We start from the raw sequence: 15192 nt of genomic DNA on the forward strand, positions 1-15192 counted from the left end.
AGGCTGGTCTCGAACTCCTGACCTCAAGTGATCCGCCTGCCTCAGCCTCCCAAAATGTTGGGATTACAGGCGTGAGCCACTGCACCTGGCCTGTATCATTCTTAAAAATTAAGTTTTAGCGGGGCATGATGGCTCACTGGTAATCCCAGCAGTTTGGGAGGCCGAAGGGGGAGGATTACTTGAGCCCAGGAGTTTGAGAACAGCCGGGACAACATAGTGAGACTCCATCTCTACAAAAAATTTAAAAATTAGCTGGGCGTGGTTGAGTGCACTTGTAGTCCCAGCTACTTGGGAGGCTGAGGCAGGAGGATCAGTTGAGCCCAGGAGGTTGAGGCTGCAGTGAGCCATGATCATGTGATCATGCCACTGCACTCTAGCCTGAGCCACAGAGTAAGACCCTCTCTGTGAAAATAATAATAATAAGCTGGGTGCGGTGGCTCACGCCTGTAATCCCAGCACTTTGGGAGGCTGAGGTGGGCAGATCACGAGGTCAGGAGTTCGAGACCAGCCTGGCCAATATGGTGAAACCCCATCTCTACTATACACACAAAAATTAGCTGGGCGTGGTGGCGCGTGCCTGTAGTCCCAGCTACTCAGGAGGCTGAAGCAGGAGAATCGCTTGAACCCGGGAGGTGGAGGTTGCAGTGAGCCGAGATCGCGCCACTGTACTCTAGCCGGGGCAACAGAGTGACACGCTGTCTCAAAAAAAAAAAAAAAAAAGAAAAGAAAAGAAAATAATAATAATAATAATGTTCAGGTGTATTTAAGTTTTTATTGTTTTTAAAAATAGAGGCACGGTCTTGCTATGTTGCACCACTGCACTCCAGCCCGGGCGACAAAGCCAGACTCCGTCTCAAAAAAAAAAAAAAGTGTGATACTAAGTCAATGAACTTGAAAATGCGGCACTAGAGTATTGGAAAACAATCCCTTGGCAGCGTTTCCATGAAAACACGGCCCTTGTCTCTGGAAGAGCTTGTGCTCAGAACAGTCCATTATCATGCCCTGGCTCCATTTTCACGCCAACCCTGTAGGGTCTCTATGATCTCATTTTATAGATGGACAGACTGAGGCTCACACATAGCAAGCCCAAGGCGGGGTCTGAATGTGACACCAGGTCTGTGGACGTCATGACCTTTATTCTCCACAACCCTCAATGACATCCCTGTGAGATCCAAAACCAGGATGGCAAAACCCACGTTGCAGCAGAGGAAACTGAGGCTAAGGTCTCTTGGGTCCCAAACCAGGTCCTAAGTAGCCAAGTCCGCCTGGTGGCACAGCCCGGGTTTTATACATGGGGAAATTGGGCGGTGCATCTGGCGGAGGTCTCAGTGGTAGGAGGCGCCTGGAGGAAGCGCGGGTTCCTAACCCTAACGCTACCCCTAACCTCCCTTCCACGCGCTCCGAGCGCTATGTGCCTTTAAGATGGGTGCGGGGGCGGGGCGTCCTGTGTAGGGCTGCAGGTGACGTCACTCCGGGCTTTGGGTCTCGGAGAACGTCTGGAGGCGGGGCCTGGACTTCTCGCCCGGCGCACTCCTCCCCTTTAAGGCGCACGGCCGGGCGGGGCCCTTATGACCCCTTTAAGGCGCGGCCAGAGTCCTCCCGCAGAAAAACGACTTAAAGGAGACGCGTGGCGCGATGGCGGCGGCCCCACGCGCGGGCCGGCGGCGCGGGCAGCTGCTCCTAGCGCTGCTGTTTCTGCTGCTGGCGCCACTGCCGCCGGGGGGCCCGCCGGGCGCCGACGCCTACTTCCCCGAGGAGCGCTGGAGCCCGGAGTCGCCCCTGCAGGCGCCGCGCGTGCTCATCGCGCTGTTGGCGCGAAACGCGGCCCACGCGTTGCCCACCACGCTGGGCGCACTCGAGCGGCTGCGGCACCCGCGGGAGCGCACGGCGCTATGGTGAGCCGAGCTCGCTGTCCCCATCGGGCGGTCCACGCGAGCCCCTGCTTGCTGTCCCCTTAGGGGTGGGTCCACGCGAGCCCCTGCCCGCTGTCCTCTTCTGGGCGGGTCCGCGCGTGCTTCCTGCTCGCTACCCCGATCGGGACGGTTCTACGCATGCCCCTGCCCGCTGCCCTCATCGGGACGGGTCCACGCGTGCCCCCTGCCTGCTGTCTTCCCATGGGGCCAGACACAGCTTTCCCCCCATTAAGACAAGCGGGACCGAGTTCCTCTTGCTGGCTCCTTTGGGGTAGGCTGGGCACCGCTGCTGCCTGCTGGACCCTACTAGGGCAGATCCGGCCTCACTGACTGGGGCTCTTCTAATTCCCTCTGGAACACGTACACCTCCAAAGGACGGAGCCCCCAGTGGGGCGTTGCCAGGGGCCACATCTAACAGCAAGCCTTTCTGTGCCTGCTGCTGCCCTTAAGCTTGAACTCAGCCCGGCTCCAGGCCCCAGTCAAACCCCTGCCCTCGGACCGGCGTGGGTGGAGTCCAGGACCAGATGGCCCAGGAGGAAGTGGATGCTTTCTTGGGAGGGAATGGGGCAGAGCTCTGAAGAAGCCTCTGACTGGTGACTTCTCACTCCCTGCCTCAGTTTCCTCAAATGGAAAATGGGTCCGGGTGCAGTGACTCACGCAGTAATCTTAGCAATTTGGGAGGCCAAGGTAAGCGGGTCACTTGAGCTCAGGAGTTCGAGACCAGCCTTGCCAACATGGCAAAACCCCGTCTCTAGAAAAAAATACAAAAATTAGCCAGGTGCGGTGGTGTGTGCCTGTAGTCCCAGCTATTCAGGAGGCTGACGCAGGAGAATCGCTTGAGCCCAGGAGTTCGAGGCTGCAGTGAGCTATGATTGCACCACTGCACTCCAACCTGGGCTACAGAGTAAGACCTGCCTCTAAAAAGAGAAAAAAGAAAATGAGTGTATTAATATAATTCTCTTTTTGGGTTTGTCTCTGAAGATTAACCAGTCAATGGATGTGGAGCCCTTGGGTCTGGCATGGGCTTTGCTCTCAGTGATTTTATTACTATGATTACTGTCATTGCTGGTGTTATTGTCAACTTAATTTATTGGGCAGAATTAGCTCTTGGCACTACGGCCAAACTAAACTCCCAAATGTCGCTTTTCCTTCCACCTGATTTCCCGCTCTGGATAATCCAAATACACAATTGGTACTTAACAAATGTTTGTTGAATGAATAAATGACTGCAGCCCACTGAAGTGGTGTGGCTCACAGGAGAAGATGAAGGCAGGGTAGGGGATTTATGAGATATACTTTGAGATATACTTTTTTTTTTTTTTTTTAGACGGAATCTTGCTCTGTTGCCCAGGCTGGAGTGCAGTGACACGATCTCAGCTCATTGCAACCTCCGCCTACCGGGTTCAAGTGATTCTCCTGCCTCAGCCTCCCAAGTAGCTTGGGATTACAGGCGCAAGCCACCATGCCTGGCTAATTTTTGTATTTTTAATAGAGGCAGGGTTTCACCATTGTGGCCAGGCTTGTGTCGATCTCCTGACCTCATGATCTGCCCGCCTCAGCCTCCCTAAGTGCTGGGATTACAGGCATGAGCCACCGCGCCCTGCTGAGATATACTTTTTTTTTTTGATACGGGGTTTTACATCCGTCGCCCAGGCGGGAGTGCAGTGGTGCAATCCTAGCTCACTGCAACTTCCCCCTCCTGGGCTCAAGTGATTCTCCTGCCTCAGCTTCTCCAGTAACTGGGACTACAGGCGTATGCCACTGCGCCCAGCTAATTTTTGTATTTTTTCTAGAGATGGGGTTTTGCCCTATTGGCCAGGCTGGTCTCGAACTCCCAAGCTTAAGTGACCTGCCCACCTTGGCCTCCCAACATACTGGGATTACAGGCGTGAGCCATTGCACCCAGCTGGTTTATGATATATACATTTCATTTTTTAATATTTTTTATTTATTTATTTTTTGAGACTGAGTCTCGCTCTCGTTGCTCAGGCTGGAGTGCAGTGGCACGATCTTGGCTCACGGCAACCTCCTCCTCCCAGGTTCAAGCCAGTCTCCTGTGGGTTCAAGCGATTCTCCTGCCTCGGCCTCCTGAGTAGCTGGGATTACAGGCGCCCGCCACCACACCCAGCTAATTTTTTGTATTTTTAGTAGACACGGGGTTTCACCATGTTGGCCAGGCTAGACTCAAACTCCTGGCCTCAAGTGATTCGCCCGCCTCGGCCTCCCAAAGTGCTGGAATTACATGCATGAGCCACCATGCCTGGCCTAATTTTTGTATTTTTAGTAGAGATGGGGGTTTCGCCATGTTGGCCAGGCTGGTCTTGAACTCCTGACCTCAGGTGATACACCCACCTCGGCCTCTCAAAGTGCTGGGATGACAGGTGTGAGCCACCGTGCCTGGCCTGATCTGTACATTACAAAAATTGCCGCGTGCGGTGGCTCACTCCTGTCATCCCAGCACTTTGGGAGGCTGAGGCGGATGGATCACCTGAGGTCAGGAGTTTGAGTCTAGCCTGGCCAACATGGCGAAACCCCATCTCTACTAAAAATACAAAAATTAGCTGGGCATGGTGGTGTGCACCTGTAATCCCAGCTACTCGGGAGGCTGAGGCAGGAGAATTGCTTGGACCTGGTAGGCGGAGGTTGCAGTGAACCAAGATTGTGCCACTGCACTCTAGCCTGGGCAATAGAGCAAGACTCTGTCTCAAAAGAAAAAAAAAATTAAGTTATGCATATTTGTTAGTGAATGTGGTTTGCAAGATCTTAGATGCTCAGTAATAAAACAGCCAGTCACTAATGTGTCTTTCCAAAATTAGCTTCTTTAATCCTTCCACTTCCCAGTAAACTGGGTCCTGTTCCCACTCCCATGTTACAGATGAGGAAACTGACATGGAAAGGGAGAAATAGGCCGGGCATGGTGGCTCACGCTTGTTAAGTCCAGCACTTTGGGAGGCCAAGGTGGGCGGATCACGAGGTCAGGAGATCGAGACCAGCCTGGCCAACACGGTGAAACCCCGTCTCTACTAAAAATACAAAAAAATTAGCCGGGCATGGTGGTGGGCACCTGTAGTCCCAGCTACTCGGGAGGCTGAGGCAGGAGAATGGCGTGAACCCGGGAGGCGGAGCTTGCAGTGAGCCGAGATCGCGCCACTGCACTCCAGCCTGGGCAACAGAGTGAGACTCCATCTCAAAAAAAAAAAGAAGGAAAGGAAGAAGTGTCCTGTCCAGGGGTACATAGCTGGTGGGAGGCCAGTTGGGGATGGTGGTCCTCGACTTGCCTCGCTGCTGCCTGGTCCTGCCTCAGTCTCCCCAACTACGCTGCCTGTCCCCTCTCCCTGCAGGGTGGCTACGGACCACAACATGGATAACACGTCAACTGTGCTGCGGGAGTGGCTGGTGGCCGTGAAGAGTTTGTACCATTCCGTGGAGTGGCGGCCAGCGGAGGAGCCCAGGTGAGCACCTTTCCCCTGCTCCTAGTCTGACTGGGCTTTGCCTCTGCTCACACACCCTCTATGGCTCCCCATTGCCCCAGGACAGAATTACAGGCCCTCAGTCCCTGCCTCCAGCCCAGCCAGGCAGCATTAACCTACTCTGACCCTCCCTCAGCTTTACAAATAGGCCATAATCCTCCTCTCAGACCTTTGCCCAAGCCGTTCCCTGTACCTAGAATTCCTTCACTCCCTTTTTCTTCTGGGGACGCCCACTGCTTTGTTCTCTGGCTTACTGACTCAGTCTTGGTCCCAGCACTGGCTTTGCTGTTTATCTACTCCCTAAGGCCTTGGGCAGCATGGACTCCCTGCCCCCACCCAGTTCCTTTCTGGGTTTTTTTTTTTTTTTTGAGACAGGGTCTCACTCCCTCACCCAGGCTGGACTGCAGTGGAGTGAACACAGCTTACTGCAGCCTTTACCTCCTGGGCTCAAGCCATCTTCCCACCTCAGCCTCCTGAGTAGCTGGGACTACAGGCACATGTAACCATGCCTAGCTAATGTTTTTGTATTTTTTGTAGAGATAGGGTCTCACTGTGTTGCCCAGGCTGGTCTCAAAGTGCTGGCCTCAAGCGATCCTCCCACCTCTGCCTCCCAAAGTGCTGGGATCGCAGGCGTGGGCCACTGCACTGGACCCCACTGAGCTTCCTTCCTTCCTTCCCTCCAGTGTGCCTCCAGCTTTCTTCCCTCCAGGCCTTTGCACAGGCTGTACCTCCAGCCAGGGACATTCTCCCCACTTCTCTTTCCTTTTTCCCATCCCTCAGATCAGCTTACACGTGCCCTCCTCCAGGAAGCTCTCTCTGAGTACCCCGAAGGCAGCTCAGGCCCTCGCTGGGCTTTGATAGTGCCTTGTGATGTCCACATCACAGCTGCCTCCCCATAGGTCCTACCCGGACGAGGAAGGCCCGAAACACTGGTCTGACTCACGCTACGAGCATGTCATGAAGTTGCGCCAGGCAGCCCTGAAATCAGCTCGAGACATGTGGGCTGATTACATCCTGGTAAGTTTCTCAGCCGGCCGGCTATGGATCACAGGCAGGTCTGGGTATCCCCAGGGAAGGTGGAGCAGCAGGATGCCAGGACCATCCTTAATGTCATTTTGCAGAAGGGTAAACTGAGGCTTAGGGGAGATGAGTTGCTTGAGGTGATATGGTTGGTCAGTGGAGGAGGAGCTGGGATTCATCTGATCCTCGGCACTAGGAATGAATGGGCTTTTCTGTCCCCAGTTGTCCCCTGTGTTTGGACACTTGGGTCAAGTCCATTTTTATTTTTTTATTTTTTTGAGACAGAGATTCACTCTGGTGCCCAGGCTGGAGTGAAGTGCCGCAATCTCGGCCCACTGCAACCTCTGCCTCCTGGGTTCAAGCGATTCCCCTGCCTCAGCCTCCCAAGTAGCTGGGACCACAGGCACCCACCACCACGCCCGGCTAATTTTTTATTTTTATTTTTATTTTTGTAGAAGCCAGGCATGGTGGCTCATGCCTATAATCCCAGCATTTTAGGAGGCCAAGGCGGGTAGATCACTTCAGGTCAGGAGGTCGAGACCAGCCTGGTCAACATGGTGAGACCCCGTCTCTACTAAAAATACAAAAATTAGCCGGGCGTGGTGGCAGGTGCCTGTAATCCTGGCTACCTGGGAGGCTGAGGCAGGAGGATCTCTTGAACCTAGGAGGCAGAGGTTGCAGTGAGCCGAGATCGTGCCACTGCACTCCAGTCACTGGGCGACACAGTGAGACTCCATCTCATAAATAAATAAATAAATAAGTATTTTTTAAAAATAACAAATAAAAAATATTTTTGTAGAGACGGGGTCTGGCTATGTTGCCCAGGCTGGTCTCCAACTCCTGGGCTCAAGTGATCCTCCTGCCTCGGCCTCCCAAAGTGCTGGGATTACAGGCATGGGCCACCGTGCCTGGCCGTGTCACGTCTGTTTTTATCACCATCATATGTAATGGCCAAACCTTTGGGTCACTTCCAAGAAGCAGGAGGAAGGGGTCAGGGGCTGGGGGGTGGTGGCCACATTGAATTGCTGAGGCCTGACTAGCACTTCCTCCTCCTGTGGGGACATTGTCTCGTGGGGAAGGGAACGGTTGAGTCTTTTTATTTTTTATTTTTTTTCTTGAGCCAAGATTGCGCCGCTGCACTCCAACCTGGGCCACAGTATGAGACTCTGTCTCAAAAAAAAAAAAAAAAAAGACTTATAGATTGAATATTACTATTATTTTTTAATTTGTATAAACTTATGGAGCACAAGTGTAATTCTGTTACATGCATAGATTGTGAAGTGGTGAAGTCAGAGATTTTGGGGCATCCATCCCCTAAATAATATACATTGAACCCATTACACAATTTTCTGTGATCAACCCTAAATGTTATTTCAGCCTTCATACTTTCCTATATTCTCCTGATTTTCTTTTTTCTTGTTTTTTTGAGACAGAGTCTCTGTTGCCCAGGCTGGAGTGCAGTGGCACAATCTTGGCTCACTGCAACCTCCTCCTCCTGGGTTCAAGCAATTCTTCTGCCTCAGCCTCCTGGGTAGCTGGGATTACAGGCCCCCGCCATCATGCCTGGCTAATTTTTGTAATTTTAGTAGAGACGGGGTTTCGCCATGTTGGCCAGGCTGGTCTCTAAAGTCCTGACCTCAGGTGATCCAGCTGCCTTGGCCTCCCAAAGTGCTGGGATTATAGGCGTGAGCCACCACATCCAGCCCATCTCTTAAAACAAACAAACAAAAAACAGAAAAGAAAAAGCAAAGAGTCAAGTGAGCAAAGCGATTACAATGCAGTGGTGGCTAGAGGTCCAACTACACAGGCCAGTGGAGGCACTTGGTGTCTACTTGGAGGGGAATGGGGAGCCATGGAGGGTGTGTGAGCAGGGGAGGTCTGTGTTCTGATTTAAGATTTTCAGAAGCCGCTGTGGACCAGGCGTGGTGGCTCATGCCTCTAAACTCAGTACTTTGAGTGGCTGAGGCAAGTGGATTGTTTGACTTCAGGAGTTCGAGACCAGCCTGGTCAACATGGTGAAACCCTGTTTCTACCAAAATATAAAAATTAGCTTGGCATGGTGATGCGCGCCTGTAACCCCAGCTACTTGGGAGGCTGAGGCAGGAGAATCTCTTGAACCCGAGAGGTGGAGGTTGCAGTGAGCTGAGATCGCACCACTGCACTCCAGCCTGGGCGACAGAGTGAGACTCCGTCTCAAAAAAAACAAAAACAAAAAAAGCCACACACTAGCAGGAGGCTGGAGTAGAGGCCCAAGCAGGGTACCAGTGATTGATGGACGGGCCTGCATGGGGTGGGGGCCGTGGAGAAAGGCGGGGGGTTCAGGATGCGTCACGAGGTGAAGGAGACAAGTTCTGCTTTGACACTGGATGTGAAGGTGCCAGGGAGAGAGGAACGGGGACAGTGCCACGTCTAGGGAGGACGGATGGAGCTCCTGAGGGGACCCTTTTGCTTGGGCCTTATCAGACCATTTTATAGGTGAGGAAACAGAGGCTGACGGAGGGAGGGGACATCTTGCCTGGTGGGGTGTCAGAACTGGCAAGGAGGTAGAGAGGTGGATCTGGAGCCTTCCAGAGCCTTCTGACACAAAGCTGCCTTGTCCTGCCTCTAGGATTTTGCTTTTGTGGTTTGAGGTTGCCTGGCTTTAGCTTTTTTTTCCTCAGCAAACCGGGGTGGAGCTCAAAGTGCTGGTTCAAAACTCAAAGTGGCTTTTGACACAAAATAATATTTTCGTGTTTCTTTTTTTTTTTTTTTTTGAGACAGAGTCTCACTCTGTCGCCCAGGCTGGAGTGCAGTGGCGCGATCTTGGCTCACTGCAGCCTCCACCTCCTGGGGTCAAGTGACTCTCCTGCTTCGGCCTCCCAAGTAGCTGGGACTACAGACGCTTGCCACCATGCCTGGCTATTTTTTTTTTTTTGTGATGGAGTCTCACTCTGTCGCCCAGGCTGGGGTGCAGTGGCGCGATCTCAGCTCACTGCAAGCTCTGCCTCCCAGGTTCATGCCATTTTCCTGCCTCAGCCTCCTGAATAGCTGGGACTACAGGCGCCCGCCACCATGCCCGGCTAATTTTTTGTATTTTTAGTAGACACAGGGTTTCACCGTGTTGGCCAGCATGGTCTCGATCTCCTGACCTCGTGATCCACCCGCCTCGGCCTCCCAAAGTGCTGGGATTACAGGCGTGAGCCACCGCGCCCGGCCTGGCTAATTTTTTTTGTATTTTTGTAGAGACAGGGTTTCACTATGCTGACCAGGCTGATCTCGAACTCCTGACTTCGGGTGATCCACCCACCTCGTCCTCCCAAAGTACTGGGATTACCGGTGTGAGCCACTGCGCCTGGTCACAAAATTATATTTTTGTAACTGGGGACTTTGGAACCCATATTGGAATGTGAAATAGTTTGTCTAATGTTTTAAAATGATTATTTGAAGGTCCCCCTTTCTCTCTCTTTTTACAAAAGCTATGGATGTTACTTGCAGGAAAAAAAAAAAAGAAAAATATATGAACCGGGTGTGTCTCACACCTGTAATCCTAGCACTTCGGGAGGCCAATGCGGGAGGATCATTTGAGGTCAGGAGTTCAAAACCAGCCTGGGCAACATATGAGACCCCCCCATCTCTACAAAAACTAAAAAAAAAAAAAAAAAAAATTAGCCAGGTGTACTGGTTTGTGTCTGTAGTCCCAGCTAATTGGGAGGCTGAGGTGGGAGGATTGCTTGAGCCCAGGAGTAGGAGGCTACAATGAGCCATGATTGTGTCACTGTACTCCAGCCTGGGCGACAGAGCGAGACCCTTTCTTAAGCTTCGTATATGTGTATGTGTGTGTGTGTGTGTGTGTGTGTATACGCATATATACATATATACGTGTATATGTATATATATTTATATATGTATATAAACGTATATATACGTGTGTGTATACATATAGATATATATATGAAGCTTAAGAAAGAAAAACATCTACTTTTTTTTTTTTTGAGATGGAGTCTCACTTTGTCACCTAGGCTAGAGTGCAGTGTCACCATCTCAGCTCACTGCAACCTCTGCCTTCTGGGTTCAAGCAATTTTCCTGCCTCAGTCTCCGGAGTACCTGGGATTACAGGTGCCCGCCACCATGCCTGGCTAAGTTTTTGTATTTTTAGTGGAGATGGGGTTTCGCCATGTTGGCCAGGCTGGTCTTGAACTCCTGACCTCAAGTGATCACCTGCCTCAGCCTCCCAAAGTGCTGGGATTGCAGGCGTGAGCCACCGCCCTTGGCCAGCATCTAAATTTTAATTGTATCTCCTGGAGAGATTCACTTTCTCCTCTTTCTTGTTTGTTTTAATTGAAGTCAGTTCACATATATATTTATTTGTTTTGCAACCACCACCTCTAATTCTAGAACATTTTCATTCCCCAGAAAGAAAACCCTATTCCCATCAGCAGTCACTCCCCAACTCCCCATTCCTCTCCCCTAGGCCCTGGCAGCCAGTCATCTGCTTCCTGTCTATGGATTTGTCAATGGAATGTCACACTATGTGGCGTTTCGTGTCTGGTTTCTCTCACTCAGCATTGAGTTTTCAGGGTTCATTACAGCCTGGATCAGTGCTTCCTTCCTTTGTATGGCTGACTCTTATTCCGTTGTCTGGGTGGACCACGTTGTGTTGATCTCATCTGTTGATGGACACACTTCAGTCGCTTTCACCTTTTTTGGCTGTTGAGACTCTTTTTTTTTTTTTTTTGAGACAGAGTGTTGCTCTGTCACCCAGGTTGCAGTGCAGTGGCGCGATCCCGGCTCACTGCAACCTCCGCCTCCTGGGTTCAAGCGATTCTCCTGCATTAGTCTCCTGAGTAGCTGAAATTACAGGCATGTGTCACTATGCCTGGCTAATTTTTTTTGTTGTTGTTGTATTTTTAGTAGAGACGGGGTTTCACCATGTTGCCCAGGCTGGTCTTGGACTCTTGACCTCATGTGATCTGCCTGCCTTGGCATCCCAAAGTGCTAGGATTATAGGTGTGAGCCACTGCACCCGGCCTGGCTGTTGGGATTCTGACATGAACATGAGTGTACAAAGACCTGTTTGAATTATCTGGGCATGGTGGTGCGCGCCTGTATTTAATCCCAGCTACTTAGGAGGCTAAGGAAAGAGAATCACCTGAACCTAGGAGGTGGAGGTTGCAGTGAGCCGAGATCACGCCACTGCACTTCAGCCTGGGTGACTGAGCAAGACTGTCTCAAAAACAAACAAACAAACAAACAAAGAAGTTGTTTGAGTCCTTTCTTTCAATTCTCTTGGTTCGTACCTAGGAATGGAATTCCTGGATCATGTAGTAATTCTATGTTTAGCTTTTTGAGAAACTGCCACAGTGATCTGGCTGTTTGTTTTGCATTAATATTCAAAGGTCACAGATTCAAACATCCAGAGGGACCGGATGGTGTGTAACATGACCACAGGGCTTGTCGTAAGACCCAGCCACCTCCCCTCTGCAACTGAAGGTTGCCATGTGGAAATGGTATTCTCACGTTGCCAGGGGATACTGGAATTCTAGTTTTTGTTGTTGTTTATGGCAGTTGATCCAAATATTCTAAACGATACTGCCTGGGTAACAGAAAGCATCTCTGTGGACCAGCAGTAAAAGAAAAACAAATCCAGACCAGGCGCGGTGGCTCACACCTGTAATCCCAGCACTTTGGGAGGCCAAGGCAGGCGGATCACTTGAAATCAAGAGTTCGAGACCAGCCTGGCCAACCTGGTGAAACCCCATCTCTACCAAAAAATACAAAAATTAGCCTGGCATGGTGGCATGTGTCTGTAATCCCAGCTACTCGGGAGACTAAGGGAGAATTGCTTGAACATGGGAGGCGGAGGTTACAGTGAGCTGAGATCGCGCCACTGCACTCCAGCCTATGCAACAGGAGACTCCATCTCAAAAAAAAAAAAAAAAAACCAGAAACAAAAAACCCGGAAAACCTTCTAGTAGTTCTGTGATATGTCGTGACTTCTGTGTCTTTACATCCTGGTAGAGGGGGAATGTCTGGACCTAATCATTTTCTATGTGTGATTTTATATATATATATATTAATTTTAGGCTGGGTGCAGTGGCTCAGACCTGTAATCCCAGCATTTATGTAGGCTGTGGTGGGAGGATTGATTGAGCCCAGGAGTTCAAAACCACTCAAGGCAATGTAGAGGGATACTGTCTCTACAAAAATAAAAATAAAAATGAAAACATTATCCGGGCATGGTGACGCGTGCCTGTATGCTCAGCTACTTGGGAGGGTGAGATGAGAGGATTACTTAAACCCAGAAACTCTAGGCTGCAGTGGGCTACGATTACACCATTGCACTTCAGCCTGAGTGACACAGCAAGATGCTATCCCTTTAAAAAATAAAAAATGAAGAAAAAGTAAAATACTAGGCCAGGCATGGTGGCTCACGCCTGTAATCCCAGCACTTTGGGAGGCCGAGGTGGATGGATCACATGAGGTCAGGAGTTTAAAACCAGCCTGGCCAATATGACGGTATCCCGTCTCTACTAAAAATGCAAAAAGTTACCCGGGTGTGATGGCGCACGGCTGTAGTCGCAGCTACTCGGGAGGCTGAGACAGAATTGCTTGAACCCGGAAGGCAGAGGTTGCAGTGAGCTAGTGAGGTGACACCACATCACTGCACTCCAGCCTGGGTGACAGAGTGAGACTCCGTCTCAAAAGAAAAAAAAAGAAGGTTTTGCTACCTTCTTGCTCGTTGATTGTTCATTTACTTCTCAGGGCTAGCTCAGTGCCTAGACTTTTCTTTGAAGGAACTCAAGACCTTTGTTTTATTTCCATGATCCAGGGGATCCTACAGGCCCCCAAAACGGGGTCCCTGCTTCATTTTAGCCTGTGTAGGGGGTGCTTCCAGAGGTCTTTGCCAGACCCCCAGGGCTCTGGCCTTTGCCCCAGCTGTTCTGAGTGGTAGCCTGACCTGGGGTCACTCTGGCAGCCCATGCTGATGCTGTGTGGGGTGTTTTGCAGTTTGTAGATGCGGACAACCTGATCCTCAACCCTGACACACTGAGCCTGCTCATCGCTGAGAACAAGACGGTGGTCGCCCCCATGCTGGATTCCCGGGCTGCGTACTCCAACTTCTGGTGTGGAATGACTTCCCAGGTAGAGTGAGGGCCTGGGGACTGTGGGGACTGGGCTGAGGAGGTGGGTGCTGTGACGGGAGTGTAACTTACTGTCACACAACCTTGTGGTGTGTGTTTTACAAAAGTCATCATGGAAGCTGGGCACGGTGGCTCACACCTGCAACCCCAGCGCTTTGGGAGGCTGCGGCAGGCGGATTGCCTGAGCTCAGGAGTTTGAGACCATCCTGGGCAACATGGTGAAACCCCATCTCTACTAAAAAAAAAAAATACAGAAATTAGCCAGGTATGGTGTCACATGCCTGTCCTCCCAGCTGCTCGGGAGGCTGAAGCATGAGAATCACTTGAACCCAGGAGGCAGAAGTTGCAGTGAGCCGAGATCGCCCCACTGCACTCCAGCCTGGGTGATGGAGTGAGACTTGGTCTCAAAAACAAAACAAAACTAAAACTCGTTATGGTAATCTTTAAACAGCCCTCTGAGGCCAGACAGGAGGGAAGAATAGAGGGTCTTTGATTGTCCCTCACCCGCTATTCCAGAGGTGGAAACAGAAACACAGAGAGGAAGTGACTTGCCTAAACTCACACAGCTAGCAAGTGGTGGTGTCAGGATGGGACTGCAGGCATGGCTTGATCCAGGTGTCTGGATAACTGTCTTTCTCCATCCTTTGGGTGGGTTCATTCTCAGACAGCTTGAGAGTGATCCCAGCAGCATCCAGCTGTCATCCATTCTGATTGGGCCATCACTGGTCTCCTCTCTACACTACCTCTGAACTCATTACTGAAGCTGGGGAAATACAAGGCTCTTTCTTATTGGCCAGGCCTGGCCACAGGTCCCACACTGGGCTTGAGTCTGGGGTCCTGGGACCACTGGTGCACACTGCTGTACCTGGCTCTCCATCTGGTCCTGTTCCATGCCACCGGCTATCACTGGCCTCCATCCTCACCTTTCAAGACCCCCACGCGGAACTCTTGCTCTCTCCCCACAGGGCTACTACAAGCGCACACCTGCCTACATCCCCATCCGCAAGCGAGACCGCCGGGGCTGCTTTGCAGTTCCCATGGTGCACTCGACCTTCCTGATCGACCTGCGGAAGGCGGCGTCCAGGAACCTGGCCTTCTACCCACCTCACCCTGACTACACCTGGTCCTTTGACGACATCATCGTCTTTGCCTTCTCCTGCAAGCAGGCAGGTACGTACATGAGGGGTCTGCCATCGCAGGGGCATCTGCCTGATTCTTTGGGTTTTGCACTAAGCCAGTTCAGAGCACACTGAAGATTCACAGAACCCAAACAATGCAGTGCAGGGCTGACTTCAGGTGCAGCTGTATCTAGGTGTTCAGATAATGTCTCCAGGACCTAGTCTCTCTCCAGCCCTGGCTTTACTGGTTAGCTTCATTCTCTAACTCTTTAAGATCTATTGGTTGGTCAGGTGGAGTGGCTTATGCCTGTAATCTCAACAATTTGGGAGGTTAAGGCAGGTGGATCATTTGAGGTCAGGAGTTTGAGACCAGCCTGGCCAACATGGTGAAACCCTGTCTCTACTAAAAATACAAAAAATTAGCCAGGCGTGGTGGAGCACTCTTGTAATCACAGCTACTCGGGAGGCTGAGGCGGGAGGATCACTTGAATATGGGAGGCGGAAGTTGCAGTGAGCCGAGATCATGCCACTGCACTCCAACCTGGGCGA

At 51.3% G+C, this 15192-nt stretch overlaps 1 protein-coding gene across 1 annotated transcript in view; it reads left to right on the top strand.

Annotated features, from left to right (window-relative positions):
- The first annotated feature begins 1093 nt into the window (after nt 1-1093).
- Nucleotides 1094-15192, top strand: part of COLGALT1 (collagen beta(1-O)galactosyltransferase 1) — a 28369-nt gene continuing 14270 nt past the window's right edge. The window contains exons 1-5 of the mRNA XM_024236441.3: nt 1094-1895; nt 5255-5365; nt 6283-6400; nt 13392-13526; nt 14491-14695. Coding sequence (XP_024092209.1) covers nt 1636-1895; nt 5255-5365; nt 6283-6400; nt 13392-13526; nt 14491-14695 — 829 coding nt within the window. The 5' untranslated portion in view covers nt 1094-1635. The remainder of the gene's footprint in view (nt 1896-5254; nt 5366-6282; nt 6401-13391; nt 13527-14490; nt 14696-15192) is intronic.

The sequence above is a fragment of the Pongo abelii genome, chromosome 20, assembly GCF_028885655.2.
Source record: "Pongo abelii isolate AG06213 chromosome 20, NHGRI_mPonAbe1-v2.0_pri, whole genome shotgun sequence".
Lineage (NCBI taxonomy): Eukaryota > Metazoa > Chordata > Mammalia > Primates > Hominidae > Pongo > Pongo abelii.